Here is a 27,295-nt window from a genome sequence, read left to right as displayed (position 1 = left end):
AGTGTGGAGGGATTTATAAGGATGCTCAGATAATTCCTTATACTCTTTGTCATTAGAGGGAATGAAATACTTCTAGTTATAGATACCTAATGGTGATTAGAAAATAACAAAGTTTTAAGGTTCAGAGCAAAGTGTCTTCCAATTGGAGGAGGAGAAGGCAGACAGGGGGAAATAAAGGAAAATTGAAGAACACCACCACGGACGGACTTTCTACAGTGTTATTTAGTTTTACATGTATAATAATCTTTATCATTCAAAACTGTGGTTTTTTTCCTACCTCAGCACAAACACATAACTCCCCATTACATTCAAAGGCAACATATGTATCTCAGTAATCATAAAATATTTACTCAAAGAGTTTTATTACAAGAAGACTTTAAAACATCCGTAATGCATATTATAAGCCCATTCAAAAATAAGGCCTTTCCATTCTTCATTTAAGAAAGTGGGGGAGAAAAAAAGGCAAAGAAATGGCAATGGTCTTTTTTTAGACCAAAAATTGATTTTTTTGAGTTTATGTTATACTTCAGGAACTCAGGCTTCTGTTCTTTTCCTGTTTCGGGGTGTGGGGGAAGGTTACATCTTTATGGTGTGTTATCTTCACAGGGGCACGTGAGTTGAATGCAGTGCCATTTAGATGAGCATCAGAGGATTGTCTATAAATTACCACAAAGTTGTTTAGTCAATTAACAGAAATCTTAGGGGATTATAAAGCTTGATATAGCAACTTCACATTTAGGATAACATAGAATTAAATAAATAAAGCCCATATTTTCTTTTCTTTTGGTTGGGCTCATAGAATGCACCGAGCGCCATCTGCTGGTAATTAGTTTTTCAAAACTATTTTGTTACCCAAACTATTCAGTCAGTTGAAATCAAGATGAGGTATATATAGATGAATGTAGAGAGACATTTGTGAAGAAAATCAAAGCGTTTCCACGTTCTATAACCATACCTCGTTCACATGGAAGTGTTTTATTATAAACTATTATATAATAATTTTAAAATTTTCTTTAGGATAAAAATCCAGCAACATTTCAAATAAGAAATAAGTAGAGTTTCCATATTGTAGAATTGACCATCATGAAAGTTTTAGATATAGAAATAATAACTATTAAAATTTTCTGGTATCACTTAAATCATGACATGAAAATACCTAACTAGTGCAAAAAATTTTTAAATCAAAATAAATAAAACATCGTACCACCATTTCTGTGTGTGTTTTTGGAAGCAGTTAATGAACGTGGAAGTTTAATCGTAATCATCTTTAATCATTAAACTATAAGTTAAATTATGTTAAGGGGTTTTTTGGGGGGTAATTTTGTAAACATTGTAAGTTAACATACTTAAACATGTTCACTCTGACTCCATATTTTATTTTAAAAATCTATGAGCAAAGAATCTCAAAGACTTCATAAAAGTCTCAAACGTAGGATAAGAAGGAAATATAGTACTTCTAGAAATAATTCTACTTAACACAATTAGTGTCTTTGAAAATTTTTGTCTTATTTAAAATCTATGTCAATTCTTTCCCTAATATTTGATGTCTCTGAAATTCAAGGAACATAATAATATGTGAGTTTTGCGTTCATTTCAGGTTCTCTGTAACCCATGCAGAAAATTAAACCCATTGTTCCCATTAACTTTGTTCTTCAGATCAGGCACGATAAGAAGCAGGTACATGAGCGTGTCCATTCCCACCATGCCTATGGAAGGCAGTTATTTGCTCTGTTGTATTTAACAGTAGATTGTAAAAGAAAATGATTACCGACATGAAAGCTCTTAGAAGAACAAAATAAAATTATAAACATTAAATTGTTATAATAAGAAAACCTGACACAAATTATCCCAGAATTTGAACCTTAGTAACAGGAGTTGGTCGTTGTTCATCGTAATACATAGCCTATAGTCTCTTTCAGTAGAATTACTGAATCTTATGAAAGGATAACATATTCCCTGGAAAAATGAATAACTTGAAAAAAAGGAACATCCTCTGGGGTGTATATATGTATATATCAGGGCAGTTTGTGTGTTTAATATCATTTTCTAATAGTATATTTTATGAAGAGAAAATTAGAGTAAATAGAAGTTAATAAACTTTTAAAAAGCACAGAATGATGTTGGTTATTCAGACAGAACTTTCCTGAAAAACACAGTGCAAAGGAATTGAACTCCATTTCCTAGTTTCTTTCTTCTGTGGATATATCTGGTCAGCACCTCCTAAGGGGAAGGATTTCTTCTAAGAACAAGGAGTTTCTGACCATTCGTACCTACTGTTGTTGAAACCCACCTTCTGGGAGGAGACTTTGGGCAGAGTACCTCTAAGTGCTTGGTGGGAGGGCACTAGAACATGGAAGCCCTCTGTCTGTGGTGGCAGACAGAGGACAACAAATGTAGGGCCCTGCCAGCTACTTGGCACTGTTACCCCACTCATCTACCTGGCCCTGCAGGCGCCTGCCAGCCCTTCAACACCCCTTCATTGAAGTCCACACTTTTAAACTGACTCCCTGGAGAAGTTTAATGAGCCTCTTGGAATTGAAAGGGAGGAAAAAAAATAAAAGAAGTGTAACAGAAATGAATATGCTGAAAAAGAAATAGAGAGGTTCATTTCCAGCCTGAGGCTTGCGGGGAAGGGGGAGCCGATGGGGGGAACTTTCATCAAGATACCTCAATGGACATTGCACAGAACAGTGGAAGGAAGAAAAAGAGAAATTAAAAACAGCCTCCTATGATGAACTTGTATAATTTATTCCTCTGCAGAACACAATGTTTCATTTGCGTTCCCCTCCACCCTTCTTTTCTCCTCCACCTAATTTCTGCGCATTCCCAGGCTAGGCAAGAATGAAAATGAAGCATACCCAATGCACGAGTCATAATGAAAGTGCGAATGCACTCAGATTATTCATAAGCTTTCCCGTTGTGTATTTTGGTGGAGATTTGCTCCCTTCTGCTCCTGATTGCTGGTGAAGAATGGTGTTTTAATAGGCAGATGGTAAAGACAATTACAGTTAGGGGCTCAGCTGGGAGTTACATCAGTTTATTGCAAATTATTAGTTGATAAATGCTTTTGTTTACAAGCAGAGTCTTAAGCAGCTTTGTAATCAGTTCATCAGCTGCCTGTGGAATTTTGACAGATCGCCTTTGGGGTGTAATGTCACCTCTTGGCTAGTCATTCAAAATCATGATGGCCAGGCAGCCAGCCAGTCAGATGGGCTACCTCATGACACCACTGCGAGCTCCTGCAAAGCCAGGACACAGCACCTCTTAGATCAGAGCCCAAGCCCTAGGAATGCTGAAAAGGCTCCAAGAGCAGATCTTTTCCTATTGAAATCCCAAGAGAGGATACTGCAGTTTCACGACTTCCAACACATGGGTTCAGAAGGTTTTCCAGGTAGTTCTGAACGTCTTCTTATTCATGGGACCAAACTTTCTGCACCTACATTTCTGCAGAAATCAGGAACTGACCATGACCCTGTTTACTTTTCTGAAAGGGGCTTCGTGTGCTTCTTAAAAGGGGAAGGAAATTATCTCAGTAGGAGCCATTTTCTTAAAGGAAAAAATAAATTCTGTGGAGAGAATATGTGCTATGAGCCTAAAGATCTAGTGGGGATCTATTACAAGTTTGAACTGGGGAATGCCTCCTGTGATAGGAGGAGAGTTTAGGAAACACACGGGTTTAACCAGGCTGGCTTTGATTTTCTTGTCTACAGAACGGGAAGATAGTACTTCCTATTTGTCACACAGATAATTCCTTTAGATTAATGAGAGTGTTTATGTTTCTTTGTTTCTGAGTTCTGCTCAGACCAATATTATCTGTTGAAGTTATGCTAAATAATAAAGCATATAATGTTTGAAATAACAATTCATAAATGATATTGTTAAGCTCATTTCCAAAATACTAGCTAAAAGAGGGTGCTGTAATTTAATATTTTTACATTATAGCATTGCCAACATTTACTCCGTTTTTGCATTGCCATAAAGACATAGTTTATAAACCTGAGGTTTCAAAGATGTCTTCTTGAAAGGATTCACTTGATAAACCCATAAAGAATTCATATTTACTTACTTTTACATTTCACTCTAATACAATAAGTTTTGTGGTCTTAATCAAAACAGAAATATTTAAATAAATAATCATGCATAGTAACTTCTCTAACGGTTACTTTTATTTGTACTTACTGACTGTTAATTTATATGTTTTTATTTCTAGGTATTCAAGGAAAACTAATTATTGAACTAATAAGGAACTAAGTCCAGAAGTCAGAAGCCAGGTTTCCTAGCTGGAATTAGATATTCCGTATCCTCTAAAATATTGACATAATACAGGATGCACTTTGCAAATATGAATCCAGCTGATAACTTTTAAATCAGATGTAGCATATGTGTAAAAGCAGAATTTTTCTTCTCTTATCTCAGAAATATGATTACGTATCTCTATTCATTTATCTCCCTGACGCCTGTTTTTTTCTAATTCTATTTCAAATTCTCAATTAAGATCCTAAAATCATCAGAGTAGGCTAAGCCTTATTTAAACTAACCACATGGTTCAGTAAAGTTTTTGATTTTAACGTTGGGTTGACATAAGCTTTACTTAAAAACATTTGGGAGAAATCTAGAGTTTAGTTTTTATCCTCACTTCAATATTCAGCACACAGCGTTCCGTTCCCAATTTTCCAGTTCTTAAGCAATTAAATGTTCTATTTACATCAGAGCAAAGGCTGCCTACAGAAGAGTTTAAGAATGAAAGCCTTGATATCTTAAATTGTAAATTGTGTTTTAACATAAAGAGCATAAAAAGTTTTTGTTTGTTTGTTTTCTATAATCAAGTTAATGAAGGATAAATAGTGCATTTGGCAAGTAGTTCTGCTATGTGTCTATCTCTCTTGATTAGAGAAGGCAAAGAATTAAAAAAAAAAAAAAAAAAAAAAAAGTCCTGTCCTCTCCTTTGGCCCAAATACCAAAGGCACACGCCAGAGTTGCTGATCAAGTCTGATATTTTTTTCTCCCTCTCCCAGGAGCTGCTAGGATGTTCTATAAAAAGATGTCAGGAGCGCCAGCCTAGGAAAGTTGAATGCCCCAAATGCCCTGCACTGCCTATAAGTATAAATGAAAAATGTTAAAGATTATTTAAAAACAGGAAAGACCTTTTGCAAAATGCTTTTGATTTATTGCTGTGTATTGCACAGATCTTTATCAATTATTCTCACTCCATTTTATTCAAAAACTATTGTAAACTATGAGTTGGCATGTTGCTGCAGATGGAAAAAAGGCGTTAATCAACTCTAAATAAACAAGTGCAAAGATCTATCTAACAACTATGAAGTAGTTAATACATTTTTAAGCAATTTTATTATAGAAAAGAGGTCTAAAGGAGTAGTGCTTAATTATCTGGACTCCTCTGTGCTGGGCTCCCTTTTGATTGTATTAATGAAGCAGCTGGCCTATTGTTTCCCTTTAATTCCTCTATTGTTTTAAGAATATGTCACAGCTCTTTATTCTTTTATCAGGTACTGTGCAGGAGGATCCACACAATACCTCATATTCCTACTGTATTTGCCAATGCACAAAGAAACCTCCACAGTGGTTTTCAAAGAAGGGGCACACATAATTTATAAGTTCTGTTCCTTGCACTTCTCCACTGTCAAGAATTTCAACAGTATTGGATTTGAATTCATTATAAAATTTGTATTCAACAATGTGGCTACATATAGATATACGTACTGTGTTAATGTCTAAACCCTGAGATCTGAGCAGGAACACACGCGATGTTGAAATGGGGCAATTATTTAGCTTTAGGGAGTTATTCTGACCAATTGCTTCCAGGTTATAGAAAAAAATAATAATTCACAAGTGGGCATCATTGGATTTTCAAATTATTTAGTAAAAATAAAAGAAGGTAATGACCAAACAGGTAAGTAGCCTCGTTTCCTCCACCTCCATAAATATAATATCCGTGTGTGTGTGTATGTGTGTGTTAAACAGTCATTTATCCCCTCAGAGAATGACTTTAATTTACTTGAGTGTGCCTAAGAGGTATCATGATTTCCTCAATAGACTAATATGTAATCTTTATCAACTGAACTCTGATGATCAGTTGATCATCTTCTATCACACGTGTGCATGAAATAGACTTAGATCACAGAAATATCACTGTACATCTTAAGAATTCAAAATGCCATAGCAATGTAGTATATAATACATTTTTACGCCAGGATTATTAAAAATGCTGGCTCATTTATACATAATTACTAGTCTCCAAGTATCCATGAAAACCACAAAAAAACCACTCGTGATAAAATAGTCTTGAAGATCTGATTCACATAGACTTTCTCTTTTTACGCACGTGGCTTTTTTTTTCCTTGTCAAATGTCTGTATTTGGGAGGCTGTTTTATTGATTTTTCCCCCTAGAGTTCCCAGTCTAATGAAGAGAAGTAAGACTTAATGACTTAATGCTATGTAGTAAAAGTTACTGACTTCAGCTTCTAGAAAAGCCCTTAGAATAAATGATTGTTGTAAACCACCTATTTTCTTTTGTATTATTAGGTGAGTATTGTGTGTGGGTTTTTATTTTTTTATTTTTTCTTTTTTCAGCTTAACATAAAGTTTCAAACTGATATCCCTACCTATTTGCTTAAGGTTCCTTATCCTTCTATGTACTGAAGCAGAGTAATACAAAATCTAAATGTGCTTTAATTGGTTCAATTTGCTGTGTATTTTTATGCTAAGCTTAGGTTTGTATCTTGATGAGCCCAGACATAGTTGTGCTTGAGGTTTACAGCTTCACATTGCTTGCATTTCCTTATTTTTACAAAGCAAGCGTCTATCAATCACACAGATAAATTAGAAAGGAACATGTATAGACGTAACACATGGAAAAGATTTTTCAGCGTGCTGTGTAATTATTAACCTGATTTTTACCATTGTAAGAAGCCGTGAATTGCAGATAGCATGGGCGAAGTTAAATGCTTTTATACTGGATACATTTTGCTTATACAGAACTCTATAGGTATGGTCGAACAATATAATTGAAGCTTTGTCAGCTCTGTAACCTAGCAACAGATAATACTGTTAGGTTACTGAATTGCTCCTGGTTGACAAGTAGGGAGTATTTTTGTGTTTATCATGTTTGCTAATGATGGGATCCTTTCCAAAAGGCTTGTCTTAATCTTAATTAGAGTTTATCAGCAGAGGTCTGCATGACATTGTGCAGACACTGATTTCATAAATAATAAAAAGTGCAAGTGAAAAATTTGGCAGGATGGGGAGATATTTAAGGCCACTGCTTCTAGTAAAAGGAGTGTGAATTTCCAAAACATAATCGAGTTTGAACTGTGATTTTATTCTTTATTTTCAAAACTTGGAGTGCACTTCATTGTAGTTTTGACAGCAATTATGAGAAAAATTTATAAGCTTCCTGTTAGGAACCATATCTGTTTGTACAAGAACTTTGATCATAAACATTTCTTAGAACAGCAAGTACATGGTTTTTAAAGAACGTCAAGGTCTTAGTTATTACTTTCAGTGGAACCTTGAATGTATTTGTCTTTTATTTGTGAAGGGAGTGGTGTGTGGGTGGGGAGACGGGAGAGTGACTGTGTTTGCAGCATAAGAGGCAGACAAAGAGAGAATCCTAAAATAACCTTTACATTTAGTGAAAGCCAGGAAGGTATCAGATAGCTGCTCCAGTGCCCGATATCATTTGATAAAGACTTCATGCCCATGCATTAGGAATGTGATTTTTTTTTTTGCTCTGGTTTGCACAATATGATCTTTTACAGTTTTGGGGGATGCAGTATTATTGATAATTTCTAATAAGTTACATACCTTCAAAATAATAAAGAATTAAACATTGTAAAACTCAATATAATTCACAAATTTATTAAGTTCTAACTTGCTTCTTCACCTGAAAGATCATGGATGCTAGGTCATTACATCCTTGTTCTTTCTGCCTTTCTTCTCATTGCTCTCATATTCTTCAAATATTGGGGGGTGGGGGGAATTCAAAGCTATTTTCAAATGTCATTTTCTCAGTTTTAAAATGGACAGCCCTCTGCTGAATTGTCTGAAGACATCTCTGAAACATTTGATTATGAAGAGACTTTTTTTGTTCATAGGGTCTCACTCTTTCTACCTTGTACGGATTGCAGATAGGTTACTCTTATGCTGGTGATTCTTAACTCTACAGGCACAGGAAACCCTTTGGGGAGTTTCTAAAAAATAATGAAGCCCAAACATCATTCCCAGAGATTTTGATTTGCTTAATCTGGGGTGGGACCCAGAAATCAGTGTTCACTAAGGGCAGTCAGGATTGCCAACCAGTGCTCGATGGTTAAGTAGAATTTTTATGCCTTTTTAGTATCCCCCCTGAACTTGCAGTTTAAATAGGGAATTGGGCAAATGCTACATTCATATTTGATATTATCAGATGAGTTTAATATGTATGAAATATTTAAAACAGTACTTGGCACATAGTAAGTGCTTTCTAAATGTTAGCTATTATAATTATTTAGTAGTTGTGTTGGAAGATAACCTGGAGTTCCTTCCACATCACAAGTATAGACATTATTCTCCAGATTGTAACTATGCATTTAAAACCTTTATCTCATCACTGTGGCATCTTCTTGACACTGTTTCAGAAAGTGAACCATTTTATTTCTGATTCAGAGAGATAACTGCTAATTACTGAACTGTGTAATGAAGATAAGGTGCAGTGCAGTTAGTGGACATCAGATGGTGCTGTGACTTGGGACACCTGGGTTTCCATACAGAATCGAGAGCCAAACTGCCTCATTCAAATCCGATCTCCGATTTCTCCTTGTCTTCTTTCAGTTCCACTGTAGCTCTGTGACCTTGAAAATTTATGTGCACTTCCAGCCCCGTGATCTCACAGCCCACTTAATAAATGTGTGATAATTACTATTATTAGCACATTGGTTATAGAAGCATTAAAAGTTGCTCACAACTTGATGATAATAATCTAGAGGGTATCCAGCCTAGAGCTGTCATTTTCTATGGTGTAGGTAGAGCAATTCTTCAAGGTCACACAGTAACTAATAATCAATTTAGGACTAGAACTAAAGTTTCTTACCCACCAGTCAAGTGTTCTTTCTAGTTCATCTCTGCCCTGAGGACAAATACATTTTCAGTGATTTTGGGTGCCAGCTATGCTTCATTATGAGCATGTAGTCCCTTAAACCAAGATCATTTGCTCTGGGATGGCTATGCAAAGAGTGTTGTAAGAGTTTTATCAATTAAACATATATAACATTACTCTGTGTGCACCCAACATATTTACATAATTCTACTTGTGTTTGTATCAATATACCATTAGTACAGATTAGTACACTGAAAATCCTCTCGGTTTAAATCTAGAGCATTAGGCATACTCCTGCATATGAAAGCTGCAGAAAACATTGTTTAGATTCCTTAAATTTCATATCCATAGAGAGTTGACAGGAATACTGCACTGGCATTGAAAATACAGACAGAAACTCAAATCAATAGAGTAACCAGGAGCTATATCATGCACAATTTTCAGCTCTACATGAATTTCCAAAATTCATTCAAACAAGAATGGTTAATGTGGGCAAATAACGTGAATTCCATCTCAGCAACAACTTCATTCCACTAGGGACTGATCTTTCAGGAAGTAGTTTGTTAAAGTAACTTAAGTGGAAGGGAGGAGACCTTACTCTTGTTTTGTTTATGAACGATCTCCTATGAAGAGCACTTTATAAAGTTATCTTCCCATCTTTAGCTATGGCTAAAGACCTTGTGCAAATATTCTTGGTTCACAGTGGATGTTTCCTAGTGAATAAATAGTACTTTCATTTTTTTCTAATTTCTTGATTATGGGGATATATATGTCATATATATGTGTCATATATGTATATCATAAAATTTACTGTCTTAACCAATTTTAAGCATACAGTTCACTGGCATTAAGTACATTAACATTGTTGTGCAGACATTCCCACCATCCATCTCCAGAATTCTTTTCATCCTGTAAAACTGAAACTCTGTACCCATTAAGCAATAACGCTCCATTTCTCCCTGCCCCTAGCCACTGGCAACCAAAAACCTTACTTTCTCTCTTTTTGATTTTGAATAGTCGATGTATTAAGAGGAATCATATAGTATTTGCCTTTTTGTGACTGGCTTATTTCATTTAGCAAAATGTCCTCAAGGACCATCTATGTTGTAGCATGTGTCAAAATGTCCTTCCTTTTTAAGGCTGCATAATATTCCATTGTGTGTATACGCCACATTTTGCTTGTCCATTCTTTTGTCAGTGGACACTTGGGTTGCTTCCACGTTTTAACTATTTTTAATAATGCTGTTCTTCTCTGAACATGCGTGTGCAAATATCTGAGAGCCTGCTTTCAATTCTTCTGGATCATAGGTAATTCTATTTATAATTTTTTGAGGAAATTCCGTTCTGTTTTCCACAATAACTGTACCATTTTATACTCTCATCAGCAGTGTACAAGGGTTCCAATTTTTTTACCTTCTTGCCAATTCTTGTTATTTTCTGTGTTTTATTTTTGTTTTGTTTTGTGTGATAATGAATGGTGCTTTCATTTTAAAGCCAAATATAATACTTTGTGATTTATTTCTCTTGAACATGAGGTCAATCGAGGAAGAGGCCAAAATAGCTAAATATCAACATGATTTAGCATTTTCATGCCCTCAGATTGTTTCTTAATCAAGATGAATACTACTGCCTTTCATTCAATAGCAAATTAGAGTTGGCCATATTTACCCTACCTCTAAAAACAGTAGGGTAGGAAACTGGTTCTCCTGCCTACTCAGCCCCAAGTTGATTGCTATAAACTATTTCTAATTCTAACTAGTCAAGATATAATATGTAATTCACAAATGGATGTAGCCTTAATCGTTTTTTCTGAAATGATTTAGCTCTCACCAGTGAAGCATAGATATATTTGCTCATTGAATTCAGAGGTTTGTCTTTTCTTTCTGGTAAAATTTCTTTTCTTGGATTTAGCAGGGCACTGAAAAATGAGAATAATAGCCCCGATCAGACCAAAACAAAAGGATAACAATGGTTAACAATTATGTATCACTTAATATACGTCAGGTGCTGTTCTTAAGCTTTCACATATATTAGCTGATTTAATCCTCATAATAACACCATGAGTTCAGCACTATCATCGTCATCCCCATTTTGAAGAAACTGATAGGCAAAATGCTTAGGTGACAATTTCAAGGTCACATAGTAAGTGGCAGAGGCAAGATTTGCACTTTGACAATCTGGTTCCATTGTCCATACTTCCTCCAGATGGGATTATATCCTTCACTAGCAATCCCACTTAGAACATTTCTTTTTAATCAGTAATTGAAATTATGCTAGAATACTTGGGAATGTCTCTCCCTGTAAATAACTCCATCAGTTAAACACTGAACATTCACCATCTAAAAAACTCAGCTAAACATTTTCAAAGAGGCAACCCATGATTTTTGTGGTGCCATTCTCTTAGTTCCCTTCTAATTTTTTTCAAATATGTGTTGTCTATATCTCTAAATGATCCCATCTCCTCTACCCACATTTTAAATGTTGAGATTTCTCAAGTTTCAATCTTTGGTCCTTTTCCTTTTACACTGTACTATTCCTGTGTTAACCACAATAATGCAAAGAGGTCCACAGTCATTTAGAATGTATTGATGGTTTCCAAAATAGTTTTTCCAGTGTTATGTCTCATTCAAGTTCCAAGTACCTCCTAGATAACATTCACCTGAAAGCCTCTCACATACCGCAGATGTTACAATTCAGTAATTCCATGCATGCACATGTATACTTGGGCTTTGGAGCTGGACACACAGAAGTCTAAAATCATGATTCTGCCACTGACCACACGTGTGACTTCGGGCAAATTAATTAACTTCTCCAAGCTCCAATTTTCTGAACTCTAAAATGAGGAATATATCACCTACTTCACAGAATAATTGACAGGATCAAAATAGATGAAGTGCATCAAACACCTCGCTTTTCTGGCCCAAAGTGCTCCTAATTAGTACCAATTATCTCCTTGTTGTCTTAACTCCACTTGTTACTATACCAGCTTTACTCCCTCATTGATGGCAGTCACATTAGCTGGTTTCCCAAACCACAACTTTTGTGTCTTTTTCAACAGCTCCTTTTCTCCTTCTCATCTCACGAAATCACCCCAGTCCACTCTAAGCCCCATATCTTGAGCCTGGCCCTTTTCTCCTTTACAAGTTACACTTCTCACAACTGAACTAGTACAACAGCGTCCAAATGGTTCTTCTTCAGTTGACTCTCCTTACTACACAGATCTTTATTCCAGGGGGCGTAAGGGGTAAAAATTTTTTCATTTATTCACTCAAATAAATATATACTATCTACCCACCATGAGCCAGACACAACTGTTTGTATATTACGTTCAAAGCTTCTCATCCTACTCTAACCTCTTTTTATGGGAGGAAGCCCTGATTTGCAATGTTTGCCAATTCCAGTGGCAAATACTTTCACTCTCACCATGGCCAGTTTCAAGTTACCAGTGTGAAATTAACCAACATAAAATTCCTGACAATTGAACATTCTGCCCTTGACAGAGAATAGGCTGGGTCAAGCACACCAGGGCTCAGAGCCCACCGTTTTCTCACTCAGACCTCAAGTTCCAGGTTTGCTGGCTTCTGAACCATTATCAGAACCAGTCAGGCTCTTCCAAAATCCTGCACTTACATGCATGCTCCTTTTTCTGCTGGTAATGGTGTACCTTCAGGTCCCCCCTACACATACTTTTGCTATTTTACCTCTATTCTTCATAAATCAATCAAAAAGTCACCTTGGATGGCTTGCCTGACTCTCCCAAGAAATGTCAGTTAGTCACTCATCTCACATTTTCTTTAGCATTTGGGGATGACACCACCATGTGCTATTGTCAGTTATCTGTTTATATGTGTGCATTCTAATTGTATAGCTATGTGTGAAGCCATAGGGCCCAGCCTGGCACACAGCAGAGAGTTCAAGGAACAGCTGATGAATGAATGATTTGAAAAATTGAATCCTAAGAAGACTGACTTTTTCATCAAGTCTACACAGCACATTTTCAGACTAATATTGTAAGTTCAGATTGAATTTTATAATTTAGACTAAATAAGACTGGGTCGTATTTTAATATAAGACCAGGTATAATGTAATGTAATGTAATATAATACCGGGTCTTATATTAATTTTTGTTCCAAAAGACGCATGAGAGCTGATGGTCCTGCTAGGTCTTATTTTCAGGGAAACATGGTGATATTTGTGAAGATTATTTTATTTATTTGTTTGTTTATTTATTTATTTATTTTTGGAGCTTTTGGTACCTTCTCTAAAATCTCAATTTCCCCTGGGTAGCTGAGTCCAAAACTTTTCTTTTGTAAAAAACAATGATAGCTGGATTTACCAATAATATAAATTTACTAATAATGTTAAATTCTTACTAATAATGTAAGTTATTTGGTTCATCACTGAAATCCAATGACTCAGAAAGACCAAACCTGAATGGTAATCTTTGCTCTGCCCTCCTCCCCTCTCTATGACAGACTCACTTAATAAACTGTGTCCTAGAGGAAAGATAAGGTGCAAATGATTACCTTGTCTATACCCATAAGTAGTTTGAATCTGTATGCACATCAGAGAAGGTATTGCAGCCGATGGCAGAAGCTTTCTTCAGAGAAGAAGCTCACCAGCAGAAATACCGCCACTTAGCACTTTTCAATGCTCATCTGATTCCTCATTGATGCCTTTGAGTTTCCTTGTTTGTAAATGAATATCAATCTGTTATACAACTTGGGTAAATGTGTATGCTTTCAGATACGGAGAGTCAAAGTAAAAGCAAAAAGTAAAATTGTTTTCTAGTCTTAGTATTATATATTTGTGTTTTACTTTGAAACTTTCACACACACTCGAGGTCTGTAATCTCAGCTTTATTTTTTCTCAAACGTGTATTGTCATGGATGGTGTTTTATTTGTTTTCCTTTAAAACTTAATCAGCTGGTTTAATTAATTGTTCAAGGAACCTCTAAAACAGTGTCCTGATTCTTCCGTGCAACTATGCCATGTCCTATGGTGTTGTTATCTTTTCCACCAGATTTTTACCACAAATTGTTTAAAAACTATGATCTCTTTGAGGGTAGAAAAATGAAGTGCAGTTGAAAAGACAGTAATGCTGACAGATAAACAGAGCAATATTACTTATCAGAATGGGTACAATTTTTGCTTGCTTAATGAGTACAACATATAGTCCTGAAATATATAAACAATGAAAAAAGCTTTATAACATATCAAGTATGCCACATTATTTCAGCCATAACTGTACAGGATACGTATCTAGGCCTGAGAGTGTAGATAACAAAATATAAGTGCTTTGCCTGTCTAAACATGTTAAATAAATGAGCATTCGCTATCGCATTCCAATACATTAGAAGATGTACTTGCATAGTTAATTTTCTTTTTAATGCACCACACGTGATCATTTGAAGCCCAGAGCCAGAGTATATCTAAGTGTTTGAAGAAAGAGTTCTTTTCATTAAAACAAATCTTTATTTAAATAAGCCTTTTGAAAAAGATCTTTGTCATATCTTCTTTTCAGGAAGTTCAATCAGGGTAAATGGAGATAAAGAAGCCACATTATAAGGCACATTATATAAGTAAAGATCAGTCAGTCAAAAAAAAATATATACATGTCAGCAGACATAAGGAGCATAAAACTAACCAAGTTTTATTCTAAATTTCTAGATTTTAGGTGCTTTTGTTTACTTGTTTTGTAGTTTTAAGCATTTGGTATTGATACAATCAAAGTATTTTGGGAAGAGAGACTATGAGGGAGGAAAAGAGGAAGAAAGAGAAATAACTTCTTACTTTCATAAGGCTCACCTGAAATAAATGTCTGCAGTTAGATCCTTACCTTATAATGCCTGCTTATTTGCAGGCATTATACCCCGTAATATAGTATGGTTAATGATTAAGCCAAGCCCGGAAGGCAAACAGTTGACAAAACTCTCTACAAATTATGTCTAACTTGGTTCTTAGTCTTCTTTTGGCCACTGAACAGTTCATTGAATGCAAGGGATACAATTTTGCACATTGGAGGGAAAAGGACTACAGCTGTTGTGTTGATCAAACACTCCACCCCAGGAGGAATGGAAGTGAAAGACAAGAGAAGGTGCTATTGACATCTATCTAATGTACAGCAGACTCAAGCATTCTACGTCAATGCTATCTTTCTCTTCTTCCTCTTAATAGGAGGTCAGCTTTGGTGCACGACTACGAAGGCCATCTCTGAGGGTGAAGAGCTAATTGCTTTCGTGGTGGATTTTGACTCAAGGCTACAAGCTGCCAGTCAGATGAGTCTTACAGAAGGGATGTACCCTGCACGCCTGCTGGACTCAATTCAGCTGCTTCCTCAGCAAGCTGCCATGGCTTCTATTTTGCCTACAGCTATTGTCAATAGTAAGTGCTGAGTGCAATAGCCCGGTACAAAAGCTTTGTAGTTGTGATGGGTACTCATGGGAGAGGGAAAAAAATGTCTACTGACAGACAACTGGGAACAGACTTTTTTCTCTAGTGTTGTGATTTCAGTTTATCTTCTAACTCTGTGTGTGTGTGTGTGTGTGTGTGTGTGTGTGTGTTTATGTGATTGCTTCTCACTTAAATGCTTTCATTTCAGGTTGGATTCCTGAACATCACACACAAAAACCTGACATTCTAAACCAGTTGAACAACATTCAAGGCTACTTAGCTATAAGAAGCCCGACAGCTTTCTTGATGCTCCTATAGTAGGATAATTTCAGTATTCTTTAGGGGCTCTAGGGTTAAAAACTTAAAGGCAAAGAATACAAATCAGTTTTTTGATTAAATATACTAATGAAGAGGAAATTAATCTGGATAAATCAAGACATCAGCTAATAGACACAAAAAAGACAAGAATAGGAAGAAAAATACATGTAAGCTTAGAATACTTTAATTCTCCATAGAATTTTTAAATATGCCCTGGCAAATATACTTTTGTGACTATATTTTGTTAAAATAACTATTGAACTTAATTAGTATTCCTTGAACACACAAAGTGGCACTTTAAATGACAGAAAATCAGTGATCTAGGAGTCCCAAGATCTGAGTTCTACACTCAGCTCTGCTTTTATCTAGCTTTGTGAGAAAACATGAGTAGCAGTTACATCTTACGAGGAGAATAAATTCTACAGCTAGAACATAAATGAAATGTTGCACTTAGTCAAAAACATCCTTGAAAATCTCTGAAGCTCTGAATGATACAAAAGAGAAACATAAAGGCAGCAATGATGTCTTGATATTAAAATACATACTCAACAATAATTATGCTCTTGTATTATAGCAAGAGCATCCTTTAGAGCAAAAAAATGTTCAGGTATAGCTGGAATTACTCTGCATCCAATCAGCAGATCCAGTGCACCCAACCCAAGCTAATATTTTTTGATTTCCTTAATGTACATGTAGTTATTTTCTTTACTGGATCTTTACTTTGATTTGTATAGTAAGGAATGTGAAATAACATGAGCCCAACTCGAATTTGAGGCAAAAAGTGTCTGTTACCAGGGATACTAGGCGTATTTTATACTATTGAGAAGCTCCTATGTGTGAATGTTACTTCTATTTGAGATTATACTCTGTTTGCTTTCTGTAGCAAGATGACTATTAATTCCAAATAAATCAGCCTGAATGCATACAGCCTTCATTCTCATTCTGAACAATGTGGCCCTCTGAATAGTGTAAGTGTAACTAAGTTGGGTGGAAGAGACTAAATAATAAATGGTAGTAATTTCGCAATTAAATTGTACTGTGAAATTCTGTGTTGTGAGTGCTGTCCTTACGTCTCATTCATTAGAATTTGGTCCTTAGTTTTCTCCTTACCTCCCTTAACACCAGCTCCCTGAGCTACCCTCTTCACTATCATGGGTTCTACCACCAACTGTGTATCGATAATTCACAAATCACAAGTCCAGCTGTTTCTGCCAAGTGTTAGACCTCTGTTGCCACCTTTCCCATGTTCCTCTGTATTTCTTACAGAAATTCCAAATCCTACATACTGAATGTGACCATGTGCCCCAGTGTGCCTGGATTAGTCCCAATTTACAACATTATCCCTCAGATTCGTTTTCCCTTTCATCACAAAAGTGCCAGGATTGAACAATACACTGTCGGGTTTTATCACCCTAGATGAGTCTTAGCCTAAATTCATCACCTCTTTGCCATCTATTCCCTGTAGAAATGAATGAAACTGTCACTTACACAGAAATACACATACTAACAAATCTAGGCACAAGGAGAAAAAGGTTTTGTTTTAGCATCTAATTGTAAAGTAGTGGTCATCACTTCCCATCAGTTCTACTTTCTCTATGTAGGTATTATAAAAGAGTGTTCACACTAGGGTCCAATAGCAGTTTACCGACTTATGTGATCATGGGCAAGTCAGTCAACTTCACTTTGCTCACCTATAAATGGATGGGGGGAAGGGGGTGAAATATACACAAAGACATTTTTCACCAGTGAATACACGAAAATACACATCACAGCATGACTTAATAAATACAAGACTTCAGCTACCGCACAAATTGTCATAGTTCACTTAGATTACGGTAGTTACCTCCTACCAGTCATTAGTCTTCCTTTCAAATTCACTACCTTCAAAACTCTACACTGATGATTCTATAATATCTGATTCTGTCCGTCTCTTTCTTAAAATGACTCAGTGATTCTCCATAACCATTGAGATAAAAATCTAAACTTATTAAGGGAGACTATAGGGTCTTTGATAGTTTATCCCTGACTTCTATAACCTCATCTCTCCCAGTTCCCATCATGCCCCTTGTCTGAATAGTATCAAACGGCCTCCCGCCTCCCAGCCTTCATCCAGACCCTCTCTCAGGCTACCATGGCTTTCCCAGAGCTGTTCCCTTGGTCAGGAAAGCCCAACCCTCTTCTCTACCTCACTAGCTTAATTTCATTCTTTACAACCCAGCTAAGGCATGTCTTCATCTTCCCTCTAAGTCGTTTTCTGACCTCTTCCTCTCTCCACCAAGGAGATCTCCCACCAGTCTAGTGTCTGGTTTCCATGCCTAAAGCACCCCTCAGATACCTCCATCATAATAGTCATCACATTCTAATTTAATTATCTCGCCATTTGTTCATCAACCCCAGGAAAACTTAAGCTCCTAACAACATCTGTATGGTCTTTTATTTTTATACCCAAGCCCACATAACATCTGTCACATAGTAGACACAATGTATTAGATGAAAAAAATGATGTCAGGGTTCGTGACAACTTTAGTTCAGCCATGACTATAAACCGATTCATATTGCTATTTATAAATGCATATATTTCTAAACCATAAATTCAATTTAAACAATTTAAAAGTAATCTCATGTGTTTTCATTGAATGTTGGCCTCTCCTACAATATCACTTTCTAAAGAGTCTGTGAGAAGGTAAATTGCATAGAGCGTAACATTACTTTAAAAACTTAGTCCTGTGCTGTGGAACAACATCCACGACTGCACTCATCACTCATCGTCTGATTGCCTAATTCAGAACCTGAAAACAGCCTCTGAGAAAAACTGAGCTAAATGCTGCTTTACCCTAAAATGGACAGCAGCTAATGTGTCCCTGTGTTTTTGTCTGCAGAAGATATATTCCCTTGCAAGTCCTGCGGCATCTGGTATCGGAGTGAGCGGAATCTGCAAGCCCATTTGATGTACTATTGCAGTGGGAGGCAAAGAGAAGCTGCTCCAGTGTCAGAAGAAAATGATGACAGTGCTGCTCAGATTTCCAGCCTGTGCCCCTTCCCACAATGCACCAAGAGCTTCTCAAATGCTCGAGCTCTAGAAATGCACCTGAATTCACACAGTGGTAAGTGCCTCCCATGTTTCTTCTTTCGCTCCAGGAGGTTCTATTCTTTCTCTACATGCATACATAAGTACATACATATATACATCTATGTCTATTTAACTATATCTATCTATAAAAACAAAACCTAACTTCCTAGACCAGCTGGTTATCTATGTCATTTACAATCAGTATATTTTACTCAAAGGACTTGGGTCTGAATTCTTTTCTAATTACTGTGCTCAGGTTGTAGGCCAAATCATCTATTCTATTTTTTTTCAATTGAAGTAAAACAGCATCATTTTAGAAAGAAAGTCTCAATCCTCTTTGTATACTGTCATTAATATTCATTGATTTAAATGTTAAGTATCTTTGCAAACTAACCCTACTGTTTGCCACATGGCAGGGAATAAATAGTAAATACATAAAAATAGTATTTTCTGAATTGAAACAAAGCTGTTATTTTGATAGATCCAAGTAAAATCACTTGAAAGAAATTAACTTTTAAATATGGTCTATAAAATGCTCTTAACTTCCAGAGTGTGTATAATAACAGCTTACTTTATTTTTATGACATCAAACCACTTATTGTACTATGTTTTAATTTCTTAAGAAAAATTAGTCTGAAAAACATCTAAGTTGTTTGTTTTGTTTTTTCCAAGCCCACTCTTAACAGAAAGGTGGCAATTATTCCCATTTATTTTGGAATTGTATGCCCAATTGCTGTTAGTAACATCACACACAATATTCTAATTCCCATATATTAACTTCAGATATTTCTAGGAACATTCTTAGATAGGTCAAACCAAGGTTTGGGAATTACAAGTTTTATTGGCACCTATAATACAAAACTTGTAGGATATTTCTGGGTGATTCCCTTCACTGTTTTTGTTTGGGTTGAATAAATAAAAAACTGAAATAGGTGCTGAGTTTCAAAAAACTAGCTTCAACCTCCAAAGTCCTAGTACAGTGCAAACTATTGTCTTTGAACCTATAAAAATAGGCAACTTCCTTTCTACTCATTCTCTTCCCTTTCCCTACAAATGAGCTGTCTTTACACAGGTGATAAAGAAGGGAAAGCAGAAACAAGTTGGTTGTTTCGCCTGGTGAGTAAAGTCATGCATACAACAAAAATAAAGAGAGAGGGATCTTTTCAGCTGAATAGAAAAATAAGTATTGGATTAGTTAAGAAGAAAAAAAAAAACACAAGAATAAGAAATCTTCTATCGCTATAGGACTGGGTTTTCTCTGCCATATTTTCAGCTTATAAATATAAAAGACAATTCTCATTTTAGTCTAGAGTACAGACAGGATGAACCAAACCTGATTTAACCACATACCAACAAATGGGAATGAGAGTTGACCTTAGTGAGTAAAAGTGTCCAGATCCCGACAACAGTTCATTGAAGGAAGGAGATCCCACACCCCCACCATCAAGAAATTATCAGGAAACCAACTGGGTGTCCTACAAGTCAACTCAATTCTAACACTATCTGCCCTGAGATCTCATCAGATCCCACCGGTTAAGGGCTCAGTTCCGCAAGACTGCCCACCCCAGTTCAGATGCCAATTGCAAGTCCAGATTATTTCCTGTGCTTCTGACCAATGGGTGGCTATAAATCAGAGGTTTGCTAAGACCCACTCTTTGGGTTTGGTTAATTTGTTAGAGCAGCTCACAGAACTCAGGAAAACCATTTATTCACTAAATTAACAGTTTATTCTAATAGGATATAATGCTGGAACAGCCACATGGAAAAGATGCATAGGGCAAGGTATGGGGGAAGGGTGAGAAGCTTCCATGCCTTCTTAGAAGGCACCCCTCTCCCCTAAGCTCCTCATGTTCACCAACCTTGAGGCTCTTGGAACGTTTTGGGTGCTTTGGGGTTTTTATGGAGACTTTGTCACATAGGCATGATGGATAAAGTCATTGGCCACTGGCAATTGAACTCATTCTCCAGCCCCTCTCTCCCTCCCAAGGGGTTAAGGGTGGGGCGAGGACTGAAAGTTTCAACATTCTAACCACAGGGTTGGTTCTCTTGGCAACCAGCCCCCTCCCATCTTTAGACTATCTAGGGGGCTTTCCAAACATCACTTCATTAACATAACAAAAGATACCTTTATGACTCTTATCACTGGAAATTCCAATAATTTTAAGATCTGTGAACCAGGAACCTTGGACAGATATAAGAAATATATTTGGTTATCTAGATGACCAAAATATATTTCTTATGTATATTTGGTCTATATATATTTGGTCTATATTTATTTCTTATATATCACAGTATCACAGTGAGGTTTAACCACCAGTCATTGGTAATATTAAAAAATATTTAATAACTGACTAGAAACAGCCAGTGATCAATCAGCATGGATGATGGTCAGAAATGACTATATTGGTGCACTGGTATCTACCAACTGAGTATCATCAGCCCTGGATAGAGATAAACCATGTTCAGCAAAACCAATGAATAGAATTCTAGATTTGTGCCAAAGATATATTAGGAGGCTGTTAATGACTTTATAAAATGGTTCCTACTTGGATTCTTTTGAATAAAAACCTAATCTAGTACACTGAGAGTTATTTGATTTACACATAGGATATCAATTTCAATTCTAATGAAAACCTACTTCTTCCTAATGTAGAACATAATGTAGTAAGAAGTTACTGGATTAGAAATGATAAAATCTGAGGTTTAGTCATGGCACTACCACTGAATAGCTTTATTATCATAATCAATTCCCTTAGCCACCTTGAGTCTGTTTCCTGACCTGTAATATGGAGACAATGACTCCTATCCTACTGTGATGCAATAATTCGCAGGCAAAGTGCTTTGGAAACTATAAAGTGCTATTACTGTTATCACACATGGTGGAAGATGTCACGAGAAAAAAGCTAATATCACAAATGAGATTCTGAAAGATTTTAATTCATTTCTGTTGTGTTGAAGACACTAGATCATTAGTAGAGGTTCATATCATGATGAAATTAATGTGTGAGGGTCTCAGTATTCTCATTTTGTATGTCTCTCCAGGAGTGAAAATGGAAGAATTCCTCCCCCCTGGTGCTAGTCTAAAATGCACCGTCTGTAGCTACACTGCTGATTCTGTGATCAACTTTCACCAACACCTGTTCTCCCATCTCACTCAAGCTGCCTTCCGATGCAATCACTGCCACTTCGGCTTCCAGACTCAAAGGGAGTTATTACAGCACCAGGAGCTCCATGTCCCTGGAGGCAAACTTCCCAGAGAAAGTGACATGGAACACTCTCCCACTGGAACTGAAGACAGCTTACAGCCAGCCACAGACTTGTTGACCAGAAGTGAACTCCCCCAGAGCCAAAAGGCAATGCAGACTAAAGATGCAAGCTCTGACACAGAGCTGGACAAGTGTGAGAAAAAGACTCAGATCTTTCTCACTAACCAGAGACCAGAAATACAGCCTACAATTAATAAGCAAAGCTTTTCTTACACGAAAATAAAATCTGAGCCCTCTAGTCCAAGACTCGCCTCATCTCCAGTCCAGCCTAATATTGGGCCATCTTTCCCTGTGGGTCCTTTTCTCTCTCAGTTTGCTTTTCCCCAAGATATCACAATGGTCCCTCAAGCTTCAGAGATCTTAGCCAAGATGTCTGAGCTGGTACATCGGCGACTGAGGCATGGAAGCAGTAGCTACCCTCCTGTGATTTACAGCCCCCTGATGCCCAAGGGGGCTACTTGTTTTGAGTGCAACATAACATTCAATAATTTGGATAACTATCTCGTGCACAAAAAGCATTATTGCAGCAGCCGATGGCAGCAGATGGCCAAATCTCCAGAGTTCCCCGGTGTTTCAGAAAAGATGCCTGAGGCTGTGAGTCCCAACACTGGCCAAACCTCCATAAACCTTCTTAACCCAGCTACTCATTCTGCTGATACTGAGAATCCACTTCTTCAAACAACCTGCATCAATTCTTCCACTGTTTTAGATTTAATTGGGCCAAATGGGAAGGGCCACGACAAGGACTTTTCCACTCAAGCTAAGAAGCTTTCCACCTCCAGTAACAATGATGACAAAATTAATGGAAAACCTGTTGATGTGAAAAATCCCAGTGTCCCCTTAGTGGATGGGGAAAGTGACCCAAATAAAACTACCTGTGAAGCTTGCAACATTACCTTCAGCCGGCACGAAACATACATGGTCCACAAACAGTATTATTGTGCTACACGCCACGACCCTCCACTCAAGAGGTCTGCTTCCAACAAAGTGCCTGCCATGCAGAGAACCATGCGCACACGCAAGAGAAGGAAGATGTATGAGATGTGCCTACCTGAACAGGAGCAACGGCCTCCACTGGTCCAACAGCGATTTCTTGACGTAGCCAACCTCAGCAATCCTTGTACCTCCACTCAAGAACCCACTGAAGGGCTAGGCGAGTGCTACCACCCAAGATGTGATATCTTCCCAGGAATTGTCTCAAAGCACTTGGAAACTTCTCTGACGATCAACAAATGTGTTCCAGTTTCCAAATGTGACACTACTCATTCCAGTGTTTCCTGCCTAGAGCTGGACGTCCCCATCGATCTCAGCAAAAAGTGTTTATCCCAGTCTGAGCGGACGACCACATCTCCCAAAAGGCTGCTGGACTACCACGAGTGCACTGTGTGCAAGATTAGTTTCAATAAGGTAGAAAACTACCTGGCCCACAAGCAGAATTTCTGCCCGGTCACTGCCCATCAGCGTAATGACCTGAGTCAACTCGACAGCAAAGTGTTTCCAAATCCAGAAAGCGAACGAAACAGCCCTGACATCAGCTATGAAAGAAGCATAATAAAATGTGAGAAAAATGGGAATCTGAAGCAGCCTTCCCCCAACGGAAACTTATTTTCATCCCACTTAGCCACCCTGCAAGGCCTGAAAGTCTTTAGTGAAGCTGCTCAGCTCATTGCTACAAAAGAAGAAAACAAACATTTATTTCTTCCCCAATGCCTTTACCCTGGAGCAATAAAGAAGACAAAAGGAGCAGACCAGCTTTCTCCCTATTATGGAATAAAGACAAGTGATTATATTTCTGGTTCTCTTGTCATCCATAACGCTGACATAGAGCAAAGCACAAATGCGGAAAATGAATCTCCAAAAGGCCAGGCTTCCTCAAATGGGTGTGCTGCAACGAAGAAAGATTCCCTGCCTTTGTTGCCCAAAAACAGAGGCATGGTAATAGTTAATGGTGGACTGAAGCAAGATGAGAGATCTGCCGCCAACCCACAGCAAGAGAACATTTCCCAGAATCCTCAGCATGAAGAAGGCCACAAATCTCCCTCTTGGATCTCTGAGAACCCATTAGCCACAAATGAGAACGTCTCACCAGGAATTCCCTCCACAGAGGAACAGTTGTCTAGTATAGCAAAGGGTGTGAATGGCTCCACCCAGGCTCCAACAAGTGGGAAATATTGCCGGCTGTGTGATATCCAGTTCAACAACCTCTCAAACTTTATAACTCACAAGAAGTTTTATTGCTCATCACATGCAGCGGAACATGTCAAATGAGATATCTAAATAAATACACATCAGTCACCTTTGGTACCAGTGTTTAGTATGTTGTTCTACCCAGTCCAGAAAAAAACAACAAAAACAAAAGCTGTTTGAATTACATCTGGGCAATCAGGAGATAATTCATCATGGCTGAATTGAAGACTTAAGGTGTAATTTCATTACAGTCCATTAGTAAAGTGTATTATTGGTGCCATTTTCAAAAAAAGTTAATTTATTTTACCAGCAGTATTCATAGCTGTGGTTATGTTATTTTTATTTAAAAACTTTATATTAAAGTCATTTGTAATGTTATTGTATAGTTATTGTGTAGCACATATGGTTTGCACTGTATAGTAGCTTTTAAAGAAAATAGTCACAAACAATACAGAAAAGCATTTTAGAAATAGCTTCAAAAGCACTTGTGTATCTTGATTTCTTCTTATATGCTGTTGCAGATATATGTATATGCTAAAATATAACTTGCAAAGATGTTCTAAATATACGTGCTATAAGTTCGCCTTAAGATTTCAATTTTTGGATAATCAGGCTCCGTTTGCACTTTATATTTTAGCAGATACAGTCTCTTAGTCACTAGGCTTTGCATCTGTATGTAGCCGTATGTTTCTGTCCATTTTCTTAATCTTAAACATGTATGTTAAATGAAGATGGCAACTTTTTTCTTGTATAGTACTTCTTGTATTTTCTTTCGCTGATGCAGCTCTGTCTCAATTTTTAAACCTTTGCTGTTAAATGCAATACTTTATAAAGAATGAACAAAATTACTGGAAGCAGTATTGTAAGTAATGAGGTAGTATTAATCAGTTTTATCTTTTGAAAGGCACAGTCTAAATCAAAATCCTAAACTCAATGCTGCAAGTATGAATTTAATTCATATATAAGATCTATTTAAATATAAGAGTAGCAATACTGCACCTGGTGATCACAGAGATAATGTTCTACTTCTGATAGAAATAATTTCTCAACAAATGTTGTTACTATGCATGTATATGGATGGAATAAAATTCCAGATTGTTGGAGAAGATTGGCATACTTTTTTTCTTTAAAATACAAGGGAAACCACATATACCAATCTTTTGTGTGATGATAATAGGTTCAAAACAGCACTGAATAGCGATAGTAACATGATGACAAACCAGTAAAGGGATTATTGTTTTTATATGTGCCTAATTAATATAACTTACTATATAAAATGAACTGGAGACTCCAGTAACTAGAAAAGTTCTTCATTATAACAATATAATAGGCAATACCTTTCTTTTCTCTTGACCCCACCACCACTGTAGAGCACAGAAAAAGAACAATTTCATGAGCGTCTAAAAGGCTTACAAAGCCTATGACCAAGAAATGATCAACAAATGTTGATCAATTGCACCCAACTTTTAAATGGAGTTTACCAGAGAAAGGTTTGGATTTTGAAGAGCAGTGTGGTACATGGTATATTGACTCTGATGAGTAAAGATGCACAAATTTCATGCTTGCAATTTGTGAAACACACTAGATTTCACACAAACTATTTGTACATTCCAAAGGTTTGTGTATTGAGGGGGAATGGGGAATAGACAATGTGGGTTAGGTCATGGAAGACCTAATGGCCTATCCAGAGGTGTTGAGATGTGATTCAGTAGACAAGATGGCACCTATTTCCAATCAAGACAGACTGTAGTTTACTGCAGTTTTAGAAACATCCTGACCTGGAAAGGCAATTACCTCACCTGTGGCTGAGACACACTATTTTCACATAAGTTGTTTGCACTATTCGTCCATATTGGATTTGGTAATATAATGAACATAAGGTACTAGCCCCAAACATAATAGATAAATACTGTGACAAAACATTAAAAAAAAAAATACTGTCTTTTCAAGATCATTTCTCCAATTCTTTGTTGAGAATAACTATTTTTAAACGTAAAATCTTGACCTTAACTGATGTTTTTCATTTCAGGTGACTAAACACTGAGGTCACCAGAACTGATATGCTTAATAGAGTTTTGCAGGAATCTCTTAAAGTATCAGGTTCTTAGGGTTCCACAAGGTTGTTCATAAAGAGCTGCACAGTTCTCAGTTGGGAACTGGCAAGCCTGGGTATTCTTAACAGGACTTCCTTCACCAATCTCTTCATTTTCCTCTTCTCTCTGGAAGGAAGGAAGGAAAGAAAGAAGGAAGGAAGGAAGAAGGGAGGGAGGGAGGGAGGGAGGGAGGGAGGGAGGGAGGTAGGGAGGGAGGAAGGAAGGGAGAGAGAAAGGAAGAGCAGCCAGAAAACCAATGTGGGATGAAAGTTGAGAAAGGCTATATGGATAGGGTATAGTCTTGAAAAGTGGGTACAATGGTAAAGAAAACTACCTGTTCTTTTGGGAGCCCTGAGATATATGTTCATTATATCCAAAAGAATATTTCAAGTATTGTTTGTATAACTGAAAATCAGTTCTAATAGCCATTCACAGAAGGAAACAGCATAGGCTGAAATAAGACATTTGGACCAGAACTAGACCAATTAAAATGGTTTTTCTACATGTGGCGATTATTATAAATGACAGATGAAAGTAGCATGTGAGGGTGAAGAGTGAATAAAAAAAAATTTTCAAAAGAAGAGGGCTCCGGTTGGAAAGTAAAATAAAATAAGTGTATAAGTAGGGATCTAGTATAACAAGACCTTGAATTCCAGGCTGAGGTTTATGGGCTTGCCTTATACCTTGCTTCTTCAATAGAATCATGAAATAAAAATTGTGTTTCGGAACAGTGATAGAGTGTGAAGCCAAGTGCTAGAGAGAAGGAGATTAGCTACAAGTCTATAGTGATGGTCACAATGGGTAGTGAGAGTCTAAACCAAGTGAATGGAGAAGGACAGGTTTGCGTACCAAGTTAGATAATGACTTACATCA

The 27,295-nt window shown here is 37.0% G+C and overlaps 1 protein-coding gene across 6 annotated transcripts in view; it reads left to right on the top strand.

The window, feature by feature from the left end:
- Positions 1 to 26,253, top strand: part of ZFPM2 (zinc finger protein, FOG family member 2) — a 448,655-nt gene extending 422,402 nt beyond the window's left edge. For all 6 annotated transcript variants that reach the window (XM_081070486.1, XM_081070487.1, XM_081070489.1 and 3 more), the window contains 3 exons: positions 15,273 to 15,479; positions 18,686 to 18,910; positions 21,919 to 26,253. In XM_081070486.1, coding sequence (XP_080926612.1) covers positions 15,273 to 15,479; positions 18,686 to 18,910; positions 21,919 to 24,410 — 2,924 coding nt within the window. In that variant the 3' untranslated portion in view covers positions 24,411 to 26,253. The remainder of the gene's footprint in view (positions 1 to 15,272; positions 15,480 to 18,685; positions 18,911 to 21,918) is intronic.
- The last annotated feature ends 1,042 nt before the right edge of the window (positions 26,254 to 27,295 follow it).

Source organism: Rhinolophus hipposideros, assembly GCF_964194185.1.
Source record: "Rhinolophus hipposideros genome assembly, chromosome: 13".
In the NCBI taxonomy this organism is placed as follows: domain Eukaryota; kingdom Metazoa; phylum Chordata; class Mammalia; order Chiroptera; family Rhinolophidae; genus Rhinolophus; species Rhinolophus hipposideros.
The sequence above is the reverse complement of the archived record's forward strand: the minus strand, read 5'-3'. Positions and strand labels throughout refer to the sequence as shown.